We start from the raw sequence: 15,856 nt of genomic DNA, 5'->3' as shown, positions 1-15,856 counted from the left end.
AACTTCTGGGAGAAGCTAGCACATAATGATTCTAGATTTAAAAGTAGAAAAATTCTAGAACCATATCAACAAAGAACTGTAACTGTACCTTAACAAAGTCCGCAGTGACAATTGCTAACTCGGTCTGTGAACCAGGTAACCACACGGCTTTGATGATGAAGTTCCCCGTTGCCAACTGAGGGTGCAAAACCAAGTGATCCGAAACAGAGCCTGAGCTACTAAAGGTGAGCACATGGCAGTCCTGGATAATGTTTAAGGAACAAAATGGTGAAAAGATGATCTGGAAAGTGGGCTAATTCATTTCAGAGTTCTGACGTTCCCTTTTTTCTCTAATATCCCCTGCCTTCAGAGAGTATTTAGACTGTCTAGTAACATTCAGGTTTCATGAACACAAACATTAGTTTCAATATTGGAGAAATCTGAAAGATCTGGGAGAAATTCAAAGAAAAATTCCTTTTGCATTTCAGTAGGTTTTAAGTTTTAATCTCAACAATGAATAAGAAAAAGTAGTTCTGAGAACAGGGGAGAGAAGATGACTAGAATCTACAGCTCAAGGATCAAAACCTAGATCAGGATTTTTACCTTTAGCCCACAAACTGCCAAGTAGTCTTCCTTGCAGGGATTTCCTGTGAGGCTCAACACAGTAAAAGGAACTGGGGCAGAAGCCAAGCGGGTCAGAGTCAACTTCCTTTTGCTGGAATCCGCTTGCTTCAGGAGTGCAGAGAGCTGCAGAACAGTGATCTGCAAAGGAACAATGACCAATTTATTCTTACTCCTGGTCCTCTCAGAGAAGTCCAAGCAAGTAACAAAAACTCTTTCAATAGGGGTAACAGGTTGCACACTTTTTTCTTTTGTTTTACAGATAAGTCTAGTAGAAAATCCTAGATCAATATTAATCTCTATTTCTCCTGACTAAAAGCCACGGAATGTCTTTCCATGGAGGACAGAACAGGTAAGTAATGAAAACAATTTCTCTTTATAAAGTTTTCACAAAATAGTTTAAGAATACCTATGTACCACTGTCCTTTTCTAGTTTTCCATGGAACTGTTTTTAAAATGATTTTAGAGTTGTTTTAAGGAGTATCCATATTTTCACTTAAAAGTGAAAACTATATTAGTGGTGATGGAGAGGCCAGAATACAGAAAAGTGTGAGTTAAGATACCTAGCATTCTTCCAACTTCTACAAGCTCTATAAAACAATACAAATTTACTTATATCCTTAACAGAGCTGGGAAGGCAGGGCAGGACTACATAAGCAACACTGAGTATTCCTATTCCAAAAGAAAACTTTTGTCTCTCGGCTTATGCCTGCCAGAGTGACCAAACAGGGCAAGACTGGGAGTCAACCTGTCCTAGGTAACTGCTAGTCATTACTTTTTCCTGAGGGCTTGAAGAATACGTTTTGAGTGGAAATTCACTAATTAGAAACAGTCTATCCTAGTCATACCAGCTCTAGGTCTAATCAAATCAACTCGGGGTCCAAGTATTTGAAAAGCTCAACAAGATCTGTCCCTAAAGCATTCTTAGAACCCAACGGACTTTTTCCCACAGAGGGCTAATCCGAACGTGGTCATCAAGTTGTTTTGCTTAGCATTTAAGACAATATGACCTAAAGTAAGTGCACAAGAATTGGAGGACCCACCTTGCCCTTCTCATGGCTGACAGCCAAATGTTGGCGGCGCCCATGGGGAGAGGAGAGCACACACATAGCCACCCGCCTGAGCACATGAGCGCTGATCAGCTGCCGGATGGTCTGGCCCTGGTCTCCACTGTAATTCATCCGCACATTCTCAAAGGCACCTTCCTGGGAGCCTAAGGTGGGAACCTGGCAAAGAAAGAAGCAGAGAAAGCGGGCAGTAATGAAGCAAATAAAATCAAGTGGATTCATGCACTATTCATGAGACTGAGACACTGCACCATGGAGTCATCCAAAAGCAGTGATTTCAGCCTTCAAACCATGGATGGCTGGGTAAATTTGTTAAAAGTTATTAATAATCCATTAAGAATAACATAGTAAATGTTTTCATAAAGCTAAACTTAAATACAAAGTACTGGTCTTTTAAAAAAAATGTTAAAATGTCCAATCTCTTACAAATTGTGGTGACAGATGATTTTTTTTTTTCATTGATCTAACCTGGCAACATAAAAATCAGCAACTTGATGGGTCCCCAACCCAAGTATTTTTTCGCTTCATCTTTAATATCTAAAAACCAACGCTCTAACAGTGTGACTGATCTTACGACTTCTTTTAATTCCAAGAATATCAAATACAACTGTGACTAATTTTATTTTATTTTTTTTTTTGAGACAGGGTTTCACTCTGTCACCCAGGTTGGAGTTCAGTGGTGAGTGCAGTCATGTGATATCAGCTCACTACAGCCTCGAATTCCCAGGTTCAAGCAATCCTCCTGCCTCAGCCTCCCAGGTAGCTGAGACCACAGGCATGAACCACCACACCTGGCTAATTATTTTTGTATATTTTTTATAGAGACAGGGTTTCACCATGTTGCCCAGGATGGTCTCGAACTTCTCTGGTCAAGTGATTTGCCTACCTCAGCCTCCCAGTGTTGGGATTACAGGCATGAGCCACTGCACCTGGCAAAAACTGTGACTGATTTTAATAAAATGCCAGAATATATATGTGTATGTACGTGTATATTTCCAACTGACTATTATTCCCTTAAAAACAGCCAACTTTTGTTGTGCGCGGTGGCTCACGCCTGTAATCCCAGCACTCTGGGAGGCTGAAGTGGGCGGATCATGAGGTCAGGAGTTCGAGACCAGCCTGACCAACATGGTGAAACCTCGTCTCTACCACAATTATAAAAATTAGTCAGGCGTGGTGGCACACGCCTGTAATCCCAGCTACTCCGGAAGCTGAGGCAGGAGAATCACTTGAACCCAGGAGGCAGAGGTTATGGTGAGCTGAGATCCTTCCACTGCACTCCAGCCTGGTGACAGAGCGAGACTCTGTCTCAAAAGAAAAAAACGAAAAACAAAAAACAGCCAACTTTGGCTGGGAATGGTGGCTCACAACTATAATCCCAGCACTTTGGGAGGCCAAGGGGGCAAATCACTTGAACACAGTTGTTTGAGACAATTGTGAGCAACATGGTGAAATCCTCTCTCTACTAAAAATACAAAAATTAGCCAGGCATGGTGGTGCGCACCTTCAGTCTCAGCTACTCAGGAGGCTGAATGAGGCATGAGAATCGCCGGAACCAGGGAGGCAGAGGTTGCAGTGAGCTGAGATCATGCCACTGCACTCCAGCTTAGGTGACAGAGCAAGACTCCGCCTTCAAAAAAAAAAAAAAAACAGCCAATTTATGAGATCTATTCATGTATCTCATTCACAATATTTGTTCACTTCCTTTTTGGAATTGCCACCACTTTACTTTCTATTACTTAACTCTGCTGCTAAAAAAGGCCAGGAAGGCCACATCAGAAGTCATATATTCAGTGCTGAGCAGCAGGTTTTAAAGTCAATAATGACTTATACCTTATAACCAATGTGACATGAGAAACTAAAGGAAAGTTATCTAAAGGACTATATGCAAAAAAGGACAAACATTATTTTGCAAGTTAGATGAACTTTAGAGAAGATACAATAAAGTTCTATTTTCTAAAAATAAAAACTCTCTACTATTCTAGTTGCTCCAAAATGGAATTCCCCACCTCTTGGGGATTCATATATTTATATGAACTAAAAAGGAGATTTATTCTCTTCGTTGGCCAAAATGACCCTGGATTCCCCAGCCCCACTCCTTTTTTGGAGACAGAGTCTCACTCTGTCACCCAGGCTGGAGTACAGTGCTATGATCTCAGCTCATTGCAACCTCCTGGGCTCAAGTGATCCTCCCACATTAGCCTTCCGAGTAGCTGGGACTGTAGTTGCTGCGTCACCACACCAAGCTAAATTTTTTGTGTGTTTTTTGGGGTAGAGATGAGGTTTCACCATGTTGCCAAGGCTGGTCTTAAACTCCCAGGCTCAAGCAATCCACCTGCTTTGGGCATCCCAAAGTGCTGGGATAATAGGCACACCCTTGGCCAGTTCTCTTCTTTTGAAGCCACACCTCATATGCTGATTTTTACACTGTTCATAATATGTTCTGGGCATGTCATGATGTCTTAGATTCTAAGTTTTGGACGGCCAAGGATCAACTGCTCTAAGTATACTCCTCAGACCATCTAGCACACTTTGGGATCTCAACAAATTTGTTGGTTCCCACAGCCACCAAACGTCATGGCCCAAGACACTCACCATCAGCTGGTCTGTCATCTCCACTGCCTTCTCCACTGTGTGCAGCTCACTGAGGGCTTGCTGAGCACGGCTGCTGCTCCCGACAGCTGAAGCTTGCTGGAAGTTGGTCTGAATGGCATCCATAAGGAAATTAAGCATGTCTAACACGAGAGGAGCGAAGGAGAAATTGGCCTGAGAAAAACAGAAAAAATACACAAGTGAAAAAAAAAAAGAAAAACAATGGATAATACTCCTAACAATCATCTTGCCAGTAACTTCCTTCAGAATCCAGCTACTTCACTTCCAGTTTGATATACTAGCCATCTTCTCATTCTCAAACTCCTGGCATTGATTCCAATCAATATGCATTTGTGCTACTAACTCCAGAGCAATCTTTCTAAACCAGGGGTCCTGCACAGATATCCTAATGCGCAAAGGCATCCCTCATATGAAATGAGCTAACTTCTCTCCTATGTATCTAGAATGGTTTGGGTTTTGTACCATCCTTGGGAAAATTGGGAATATAAACCCTCAAATCATTTTGTATTTTGTTTTCTGTGTTTCAGATAAGGAACCCTGGCCAAGAAAGGGTACTCTAGAGTATGACACAACTAAAATTTATGCTTCCATCACCCCCCATAATATGCCTAATAGTGCTCAGTCATAAATCCTTCCCTTGTGATGACAATACATAGTATTTGTATTCACACTATGAAAATGGGTAAAGGAGAAAATGAGTTGCAAGGGGAGCCATGTGCATTGTTTACTCTCATACCAGTTCAGCAGGCTCTGAACTCTGTCTGCTTACTAGGGAGCATCAGTCTGCCCCACCTGGTTCTGTAATTCTTCCCGGCAGCCCTCTACTGTGCGGCAGAGGCTGCTCTTCTTGGGCTTCTCTTCGTCAGCAACCTTTCCATCACTGATGGTAACCTTGGCTTTGTCAGCTGGTGAGGTGCTGGCATGACGCACTAAACTCTCTGAAATCCTGGGTTCACTCTGAAATGCTGACTCCTTCATGGTAGAGCTCATGCCACTGCTAGGAGTTCTCTTCACCAGTGCCTAGGGACAGAACACGTCAGAGTCCCTAAGTTCTTGCCTCAAGCACAGAGGAAATACTGCCTGAGATCTCTGAAGAAAATCTGACCCAAAGAAGAAACTGGCTAAGCATTTCAATGTTATCCAAAAGCCTAAATTCTGATCTTCACAATATTCACCTAGTATCTAACTTCTTTATCCACTCACAGTATCAGGCCTTATTATAACATCTGAAATTGTGGGGAGGTCTTAGGAAAAATGAACTACAAGATCTCTAAGGAATTTGCTGGTTCTGATATTCTAAATGAAATGCTTAGGCCACCAACTGTACAGATCATCAATGAGTGAGCTGGAACATCTTCCTAGACTCAGGTATCCTAGAGGTGATGGGAATTTTCCAGTTCGGCTTCAGTAATCCCATGTCACGAACAAGCCACCCTTTACAGCTCAGGGAGGGTCCTCTCACCAAACAGCTGCCATCTTCCTTGGCTCCACAGTCACAGAAGAAGGATCCATACTTGGCATAGGAAATCTCATGATCCTTGTGGCACACCTTAGCACACACTGTGCAGACACCCACCCCATCCACCATTTTGCAGGTGTGACAGTGGTACCTGCAAAGAACAAGAACCAGCAAATAAGCTCAGAAGTCCCAATATTCGGTGCCCAGCAAATCTTCACCTTAAAGGAAGAACTACTCTTACCAATGCTGGTTCATGAATTCTTTCTGTGTAATCGTAAAAGTGCAGAGTTTATTGCAAAGAGAATCTTCATCCTTCAAAAATAAGAAGTCTTTTTAATTCGAAATATACCCCTGTATATAAACACCCACAAAAACACATGTGCCTCAACACTCTACGGGGGGGTGAAAAATTGACTCACAAATGACCAGTGGAAATCTACCACAACTGGAAATAGCTAGCTCGCTGAAAATCTGTTGTTATTTCAGGTGAGTGAGACCTTAGGGGTTTGTGGTTAAGAAAAAAACATCTTATGCTTTCTCTATATGGGAGCTTCCACTACCCCCATGAAGAACTTATCCCTAAAATTCCATTTGGAATTAAAGACTGACAAAGCAGGACAAGGGACTCTGGAAAAAGTTTATGAAAAAGTCCTTTCCACAAGAGATTAGATCCCCATGCCTTGCTCTGAAGGCCTAGAAAATTGGGGTCTGGCAGCAACAAGGTCTAGGAAGTTTTGAAGCTCACAGGAGGCTGGAGAAAAGAGCCCAAAAGCTTGGTACCATGCCAGTCAGTCATTACCTTGAAAGGTTAAGTTCGAGATTACTTAGTACTTACTGAATCCTCAGCCTGGGAATCTTCCTCTTCCACCGCCAACTCCTCCACCCAGTCTGAGTCTACTTCAATGGCCCGCTCTTCCCCATCCACTGAGAGATGACTTGGGCCTTGACCATTACTCTGGCTCAGGGCGTTCGTGACATCAGCCAAGTAAGACATGATATGGCATGTGCACTCCAAGATCATCACATGCTGCAAGAGAAGCCCCACAGAAACTTCAGATTCTCCATGTTTTCAAATAAAGCTCAAGATCACGGAAATGGTATGAAAGCAGAGAAGAAAAACAGTGTGTTTTTATTATCTATTAACCAGCTTTTACCACTCCGTCCCCACGTAGCTGGTCAGTCAATTGTACTGAAGTAACATGTATTCCTTCATTCTTAAGCACAAAGACAGCTCTTTACAAAGTCTTGTAAGATGAAGTAGGATTGAAATTAGAAGAATAGAGTAAAAACAGATTAAAATCACTCAAGAAAAGACCAGATTAGAGTATGAAGCATTCTGCCCCTAACATTAGCATTTTTTAACCATTAAGTGAAAGTCATTTTAATTATCAGGCTTTAAAGTAATGCAGGAGAGGAATAGCTTCAGAAATCAAGAGAAAAAAAATTCTAGCAAATCAGTGCAGATAGTTCATGCTTGCCTAGAAAACCCAATGAATTGGCACCAAAGACTCAGATTTCTAAGTTCCTTTGCTCTGCACTCTGACATGTCAGTGCTGAAAGGATAAAGATCAGCAAGTAAGGAGGGAGTAATGAATGGTACCACAGTGGTTCTCAGAGGCTAGTTATCTGTTCCTAGCCACCTATGCCAGTTCATGGGTTGGGCAGGAGAAGAAAATGCCTGAATGCAGGATTTCTGTCAATTTCAAACCCCTTTTCTCACCAGAGTAACCAGAACCTTCAGGCAAATTAAACAAAGCTTAGCATCTGGACTAGAGCTGAGGAGGCCGTATTTGGCCTCTTATAACACTGACTCAGAGTGGCACAGTTCCAAGGCCTGAGCAGGGAGACACTTTCCCATAACATTCCAATATCTTAGGATGGCAGGAACTCTACGTTTTAAGAAAGATTCTGTCTGTTTATTTACCAGTATATTTCCTTCCCATCACTTCTTGCCAGCCAAAAGATGCCTAAAGGCACACAGTTAGCAATTACACACTTCTAGATCTTCGAGATTATCAGCCTTATCCTTGGTAGGCTAGCCGGGCACAGAACTCAATAGGAACAAGAGACTTCCACCTGACCACAGATGTGAGAATCATCTTTCCTTTTACCCCCCATTGTCATTCCTCACTTTTCTTACCTTTCCATGCATTACATTGGCATTCAGTTTTTCAACCACATTCTTCTGTGACAGATATTTCTTGCTGTCCCAAAGAAAAAAAGAGGGGAAAGAGGAGACAAAAAATCATCTAAGAAACCAAAGAAATGAAGCATCTTTATTAACTTTGAATCAATCTGAGGACACTGGGAAGCAGAAGCATTCTTAAAAAACTCCATAAGTACTATATAGTTACATAGCTTGGGGTGCTCTGGCCTTAGAATTATCGTTAACACTTGGCATACTTTCCCCAAGAGTTCTCTTGGGAACAATGAATAGGAAACTCTACTAAGAAAATGATGAAGACGAAGTCTAAAGTGAACAGAGCTATTTGCTACCCGTACCCCAAACTCCAATAAAAGGGCAGAGATTCAAATTTCTTCTATACTCACTTTGAGCTATAAAGAAAGTAACCCACTTCTCCAAGATCAATGTTGTAACCTACAGATACAATTTCAGCATCTTACCATCTGCTCAGCCAATCCACAGCAGCATTATGAAGCTGAAGGTGACCAGCACCTTGGCCTGCACTGGCCAGAGTGGCCATCACAACCATAAGTTCAGGGAAGCCAGTCCCATCACCGTTGGCCAGCATCTCTGTTGCCATGGGAGTCAGGGTGCCCAGAAGAACAGCACACACACCTTCCCCAACTTGGCTAGGAGAAAAGAAAGAGCAAGTTGGTGAATAATCAACAGGAATCTCATTCTGTGTGTTATAAAACAAGTTTTAAATTAAACATTATATACATAACTACAATACCAATCCCAGTTTTGGACTTGGGCTAGTAGAGCATAAAACATTTCATTCAGGTTGTAACTAACAGGCCAAGTCATTCCAAGTTTTCCCATGGGAAAAAAATCAAGGAGCTACATACACTAGAATCCTTGAGTCTAGAAAGAGGTAGATATGAAAATGTTGAAAAAGCTAAGACTGGTGCCTGAAGAAAAGACAACTGCAAATATCAACGTATTTCTGGGGTTGCTAAGGAAACACGACAGAAATGTAGTTGTTCTACCTGTTTTCCCGAACAATGTATGTGGTCAGTAACTGCAGCAGCTGCCGATTCTCCTGAATTACATCCAGCTGATCAGAATCTTTTGGGGGTGATGTAGTCATGCGGGTGAGCCAGGCCTGCAGGCGCACAGGCTCCACACAGGCCAGCTGTGCCAGGGAGCCGCAGAGATGCAACAGGCTTGGGTTAGGGCTCTTCTCAGCTAGGAGCAGAACAAGAGGCCAGGGTCAATAAAGAAGGGCAAGAGGAAGGGAAAGAAGGGGCAAATTGTGAGCCAGGAAGAGGAGAAATGGCTTCAAAGCAAGTTTTCAACTTCCTTCCAAACTTTCTCTGAGGGATTCTCTCCACTTGTTAGCATTTTCATGCTGTAGTTAAACTCAGGCAGAAGATATGCACAGTATTTGCCGGACATCAAAGTTCCCATAAGAAGATTACTAAAAGCTGTCACTCACTCAGCTGGAAGAGTTTGGTGAAGAATTTCAAAACTCGGTTACAGAATTTAGCAGAGAGGTTCTCATTGGCTGTTGCCATCATGATCTGTACAAGTTCTCCACTGGGAGGCAGGAGGGGAGAAAAATGGAAGAATCACATTAAAGCCTCACATAAAAAGCATCCTTTCTTCACAATCTCATCTCCTCTGGGGAAAATGGCCACTTATGAGTCAATGACACAAAGCATTCATGAAATTAACCCCCTCACCAATAACCCCAAGGAGTCAGCAGTTAACTCCCCAAAGTGCAGACACCTAAACAGGCCTTAAATATTGCTGATAATAAGTACCTAAATCAACATATATAGCTCCTTACTTTCAAGAGGCATTCAAAAAATATTTACGGAATAAAGCAAAACACAGCTCACCTGTCAGAGAAAAACTCCTCCATAGCTTTACGGGCCTGGCTGCTTTCCAGCTGCTTTTCCAAGTACTGGAGACATTCCTCCAGGATGGATTCATCCAGTCCACTGAGGATCAAATGGAAAACTTAACCACCAGTATTAAGACCTGTTTCAATGTCCTCCTCATGGTGATTTATTAAAATCCAAAGTTTGCCTGTTTGACCTTGATGGCAATGTCCAATTTTGTTTTGGCAAAGCTTAACATAAAGCCTGGCACAAAGTAGGTGTTCAATACACATTTACTGAATTAATAGCAGCCTCTCAACTTTATTTTTCTATCCTCTTTCCTAGGAAATTGAACAGGAAAGGCATCTAAAACTTGGTCCTAATCCAGATCTGCCAGTGATTTAGGGAAAAAGACACTTTGGACAAATCATTTCCACACAGCTAAAAGTGTCTGGAATTATTTATCTGTTAAAAAGAAAAAGAAAAGAGGAGAAAGGGAATAAAAGGAATCCTTGATGAAAATCTGGACTACTCAACAACAAAGAGACAGGAAATTCCAACATGTGGCGCCTTCATTTGTATAATTCTCAGTGGGGTGAAAAGGAAACAGAATTTTCTTTACAGCTCATCTACAGCAATGTGGCCTAAACTACCAAGGTACAGCTATGCTGTGGGACTGCCCATTCCACACTCATTTCAGTGGCACGATCACCAAATTTTAGAAACGAATTTCAGTGAGCTCCTCTGTACATCTCATCAGAGCCAGAGCAGCACTTGATAATCATTAAAAACAATTTTAAGTCTCCAAATCTAAACATTTAAGTCTTCCATTTTCTTAATGTCTATTCCTAAGAATTAATCGCAAAAAAGGACTCCAAAAAACTCTTCACATATTTCCATATTAATGCAGAATGCACACAAGTACAGAATTTTCTGCTGAAAAACACAAATAACAATAAGCTGGCCATGTGTGGTGGCTCACGCCTGTAATCCCAGCATTTTGGGAGGTCAAGACAGGAGGATCACTTGAGCCCAGGAGTTCAAGACCAGTCTACACAACATGGCAAAACCTATCTCTACCACAAAAAAAAAAAAAAAAATCAGCTGGGCATGGTGGCATGCACTTGTAGTCCCAGCTACTCAGGAGGCTGAGGTAGGAGGATTGCTTGAGCCCTGGAGGCAGAGGTTGCAGTGAGCCCCACTGCACTCCAGCCTGGGCGACAGAGCGAGACCATATCTCAGAATAAAAAAAACACACACACAAAAACAATAAGCTATTAATTAATGACCTAAAGGCAGCAGTGTTGGTACATTTCACTGATAGTAGCAGTAGGTCACAGGAAACCTGACTGTTCTCCATCAAGCTCACCTGTTAGGATCTGCATGATTGGCCAGAATGTTGTAACAACCAGTGATCAGCTTCTCATAAACACGAGCCAAGAACTCATCAGACTCAGCAGGGCCCAAGATACGTTCCAGGGAGTTGCTACTGATCTCAGCAACACTCTCAGTGCTTGATTCCAAAAGAAGTGGTAGCAGGGTCCGAATGACCTGTGGTGGGTTCATCTCATCGGACCAACTTTAGCAAAGAAAATGAAATCGAGTTAGTGAACACACTCCTTCAAAAAGCTGCAAAGCAAGGACAGGGTAATTCAATTATTTGCCAGGGGAGAGGGGAAGGGGAATTGCGCAAGGACCTTTATTACAGTCTTTTTCTCATGATAGCTATTTTATACACAGGTATCATCATACAATCTCATATTATTCTTTTTCATTATTTTATCAGAAATAAAAATCATTTTCACTTGAAAAATCCATTTATTAAAATGTCAAATTAATGAGCTGCATTTTCTAATATTCAACAAAGAAAATTAACTGAAACCAAAGCAACTATTCCATTCCAGACAAGCCTTCTAGAAGAACTGCCAGGAACCTGGATCACTTTTAGGGCAATATGATATGAGACTTTACCTGTTACCTATGTATAAGAAGACAAAGTAGTCCCTCCATTGGCCTGACCTGGTTCCTACAATAGTGGAATTTATCCCACTATGATTCTGGAGAAACATTATCAAATAATCTGTCACTATCACTTTAAAATTTAAACCCAAGACATCTCCAAATTGCAATATGTCTTAAAGCCAGCAAGCCTTTTCTGAAAAATACTACAGAAAGGAGGAAGTACTCTGTTGTCTTTCAGATCTAAGTTAAAAAATCACTCTAGGTAAGTGTTCACACTTTAAAACAACAGGTACTCTTTGCTAAAGAAGTATACAAGAAAGCATTACTACATAGTTATAAAACTCTCACTGTCCCTCTTTAACCACAATAGAATACAGACGTAGAGTCCTTGGGGCTATGTAGTAGATACTCACACAATAAGATCTCCAGTCAACCTGACCAGTGAGAGGAGGGTGTGCTTCAGGGAAGCAGCCAGGGGCAGACTTTGGCTACAGAGAGTCCCCAGGTGTGCAGCCTGCACTGCACTGATATAACTCTCTGAAGGGATGGTGTCATTGGCAAAGGCATTGCGCTGAAAGGAAGCAAAGCAGATGTAAATGGATAGACCATCTACCCTGGAAAAAATTCTCACATGGAGAAAAACTGATATAAACTAAGACCCCACTGACGTTTGTAAACAATAGCCTTACTCAGTATACACTGTTATTCATGCTGGGAAGAGAAGTGGGGTACAGAAAAGGAAGCAGTTAAATTTTAATTAGTACAAAGTTAACAGTTAAATGCAATGAATATCCAATACCACTTTCAAATGATTAGAGTATAATATAACGCACTATATTTAAAGTAAAACTATTGTTTATCTATAATGACTGAGAAGGAACTGGATTTTGCAATGCATCTGGTCTCTACTAAAGCTCTGGGTGGTGTAAACAGAGGTCACGATCATAAAGCAGGGATAACAAGACTATAATATTTAGCTTTTCAAAAGAACTTCAGTAAGCGAATAATCTGTTAATAGAGGCAGTGTGAGCAGAGGATATACAAAGAGCAAGTAAACTGACAGAAGACTCAGTAGTATTTAAAAGCCTAGAGAAGCTAAAAGTGACCCTGTAAAACTGTTACAAAAGGAGCAGGTTCCTGACATATAACCTACAAAGGAAACAGAGTTAACATGTATTGGGAATTCATGTGCCAGGTAATATGCTAGGCACTTAACATTCAATACACTGAATCGTCACAGTCCAACATTCAATTGGTGAAGAAACTGAGGCTCAAATAAATAAAATGGTTTGTCTTCTGATAACACAAACTTATAAGCAAAAAGCCATATGAGAACCAACTAGGTGATTAAATGCATTGATTATTGATTCAGCCATAGCCAATATTACTGCAGTATATGAAGATCTCTTGGTAGCTAGTTTAAGCCTAATTCCTTTAGGCTTAAGAACAAAAGACAGAATGACTAGCACTCAGTAGTTCTACCCCTGGAACAGACAGGGACTCACCCAGGATCCAATATTGGGAAATTCATTGGTATTGATGTTGTTCCAGGACTCACATACAGCCTGCACTGACGATGGCAAATTCTGAACCAGTGTCGGACCTGGAGGCAACAGAAAGGACAAGGAATCATCACAAGAAAGAAGGAATGACACAGAGCATTTTAAAAGCCAAGCCCAAATGCAGAAAGAAACAGTACAGCCCAGGCTGTCAAAATAATTAGTAAGATAGCTTAGATGGATATTTCAATAGCAGTACTATTTCCAAGAACCAGTTAATTGCTTAATAGCTAACACTCTCAATTGTAAGGTTTTCATTTCCCATCATATTCACTTTCTAATCTTGCAAGTAAAGACGACAACTGAAAATAAGATGCGAAGTGAGGGTGAATCATTGCAAGTCAGACTGAAATCACCATTAAACATCTGCTCCCCTTCTATAAATAGGTGTCACTTTTCTCTTGATCTCTTTTCTCTTTAAGACAAATCTTAAGGGCAGGGATCATAACATACATTAAGAATAGCACTCAATGGAGCAGTACAAAGTGAGACTATCTGAATGTTAAATGAATATTTAAAGCTTGAAATTAAGGAAAATACAAACGGTTGTAAATTTTAAAGGGTAACTACTGTACTTAACTCCAATCAAGCCCTTTGATTTTTCCACCCTAAATTTCTACCAGATCATTCCTAACCCAGCAAAGAGATTATTTCCGGGCACAAAAGTACTAGCTTGCTAATCCTCCTATCCCCTCTAAATAAAAAGAACACCAGCCTGGGCAACATAGCAAGACCTCATCTCTACAAAAAAATTTAAAAATTATTCAGGTATGGTAGTATGTACCTAGGATCCCAGCTACTTGGGAGGCTGCGGCAGGGGGACTGCTTGAACACAGGAGGTAAAGGCTGCAGTGAGCTGTGATAGCACCACTGCACTCCAGCCTGGGCGACAGAGTAAGACTCTGCCGAGAGAAGAGAGAAGAGAGGAGGGGAGGGAAAGGGAGGGGAGGGGAGCAAAGATCTGTGCTAAAGACAAAATAGCCTTATGTTTTAGAACCAACAGATCCTGGTTTGGATCCCAGCTCCATCACTTGCAAGATGCAGGATTCTGGACAAGTAACTTCTCTAGACCTAATTTCTAATGAGTAAAATGGGGATCAAAGTAACACTTCATAGGGTTACTGTGAAGAGCAAAACAGACAAACCTACCTAAATGCTTCATACACAAAAAGGCTCCAATAAGCAGTAAATGCCAGTAGGCACCAAGGGAGAGAAGTAGTAGTACTAGCAGTAGTAGCTGTTGTAGTAACATTATTCAAAAGCACATTCGTTCACTCACCCAGAGTATTTGCCTTGCACCTACTAGAGCCAATAGCCAAAACAGCAGCAAAGCCTTGCAGTTTCTCCTTGGAAGGTTTCTCAGTTGTTCCCTCTTCATTAAAGTTCTGCAGCAAATAGGCTCTGGGGTAAAAATAGGGGGAAAGTGAAGCCATAGGAATCTAATTCCACCAGTTAGGAAAAACTAGGCCTAGACTGGCTGAAAATCCTCTCTCTCAGTTTCCTATCTATTTAATATAGTTGATAGTGCCTGCTTCTTCCTGGTCTCATGGGTAATTGTTTCCCAAAGAATGTCCCCTCCTCTGAAATGCTCCCAAAAAATCTCCAAACCTTAACTGCCTGACAAACAAGCCTGAGAAACAATGAATACTATATCTATTCTCCTCCTCCACCTCAGAAGATTGACAAGGTATCTAGTAAAGGCTCTGAATACTTTATTTTTTAAAACAAAACAAAACAAAAAAACTGTTTTCCAACATTTTGCAAGCTTACTTGGCCAGAAACATTAACAGCTCAGTGTGGAAAACACTGGCATAGCAGGCCAGATTACAGCCTGTAAATTCCCAGAGGGCAATGACTTGGTGTGCTTTGGCCACTGCCATAACCCTAGCACTTAGAAAAGTACGTGGCACGTAGCAGCCATACATATTTGTTCAAAAAATTTGCCTCAAACAACGGCCCTCTATCTTCTGTAAGGCAGTCACACTAAGAGACAAGGTTAGTTAAGTACGACAAAGATCTAGGGCAGCATAAAGCCCACAGAGCGGGGCGAGGTGGCTCACACCTGTAATCTCAGCACTTCAGGAGGCTGAGGCAGGTGGATCATCTGAGGTCAGGAGTTCGAGACCAGCCTGGCCAACATGGAGAAACCCCACATCTACTGAAAATACAAAAATTAGCCAGGTATGGTGGTATGCGCCTGTCATCCCAGCTACTCGGGAAACTTGAGGAGAATCACTTGAACCCAGGAGGCGGAGGTTACAGTGAGCTGAGATCGCACCACTGCAGTCCAGCCTGGGCGACAGAGCGAGACTACGTCTGAAAAAAAAAAGCCCCATAGAACAGGAGTGAACACTGAGATCCTACAGGGACCAGATAAAGTAAATAAGCTTGAGAGAGCTCTGTGAAAACTGCTGCAAAGGGAACTAATTCTCAGCTCCAGTCTGTTACTGTTGTTTCGGAAGTAAGTCAGGCCCAGTTTTGCCAGTTCTTCCAAATTAAGAAAAGCCAGAAATCTAGACATGTGAATAATCTCCTAATTTTATATACTGAAATTAACTTTAAAATATTTAAACATCATACAGACC

At 41.6% G+C, this 15,856-nt stretch overlaps 1 protein-coding gene and 1 long non-coding RNA gene across 8 annotated transcripts in view; one reads left to right on the top strand and one right to left on the bottom strand.

The window, feature by feature from the left end:
* Positions 1-15,856, bottom strand: part of LOC105483121 (ubiquitin protein ligase E3 component n-recognin 4) — a 140,140-nt gene that overhangs the window by 84,729 nt on the left and 39,555 nt on the right. For all 7 annotated transcript variants that reach the window (XM_011743792.3, XM_071099420.1, XM_071099424.1 and 4 more), the window contains exons 26-42: positions 14,551-14,672; positions 13,218-13,315; positions 12,126-12,283; positions 11,120-11,329; positions 9,769-9,870; positions 9,363-9,463; positions 8,914-9,112; positions 8,365-8,553; positions 7,880-7,943; positions 6,575-6,766; positions 5,981-6,051; positions 5,743-5,890; positions 5,073-5,300; positions 4,263-4,433; positions 1,644-1,826; positions 583-741; positions 89-241 (exon numbers count right to left, since the gene is read on the bottom strand). In XM_011743792.3, coding sequence (XP_011742094.2) covers positions 89-241; positions 583-741; positions 1,644-1,826; positions 4,263-4,433; positions 5,073-5,300; positions 5,743-5,890; positions 5,981-6,051; positions 6,575-6,766; positions 7,880-7,943; positions 8,365-8,553; positions 8,914-9,112; positions 9,363-9,463; positions 9,769-9,870; positions 11,120-11,329; positions 12,126-12,283; positions 13,218-13,315; positions 14,551-14,672 — 2,548 coding nt within the window. The remainder of the gene's footprint in view (positions 1-88; positions 242-582; positions 742-1,643; positions 1,827-4,262; positions 4,434-5,072; positions 5,301-5,742; positions 5,891-5,980; positions 6,052-6,574; positions 6,767-7,879; positions 7,944-8,364; positions 8,554-8,913; positions 9,113-9,362; positions 9,464-9,768; positions 9,871-11,119; positions 11,330-12,125; positions 12,284-13,217; positions 13,316-14,550; positions 14,673-15,856) is intronic.
* On the top strand, positions 88-13,583 carry LOC105483120 (uncharacterized). The gene is made up of 3 exons (XR_988048.3): positions 88-224; positions 863-952; positions 13,264-13,583. It is a non-coding gene; the product is annotated as an uncharacterized lncRNA (long non-coding RNA).

The sequence above is a fragment of the Macaca nemestrina genome, chromosome 1 (genome assembly GCF_043159975.1).
Source record: "Macaca nemestrina isolate mMacNem1 chromosome 1, mMacNem.hap1, whole genome shotgun sequence".
Taxonomy (NCBI): domain Eukaryota; kingdom Metazoa; phylum Chordata; class Mammalia; order Primates; family Cercopithecidae; genus Macaca; species Macaca nemestrina.
The sequence above is the reverse complement of the archived record's forward strand: the minus strand, read 5'-3'. Positions and strand labels throughout refer to the sequence as shown.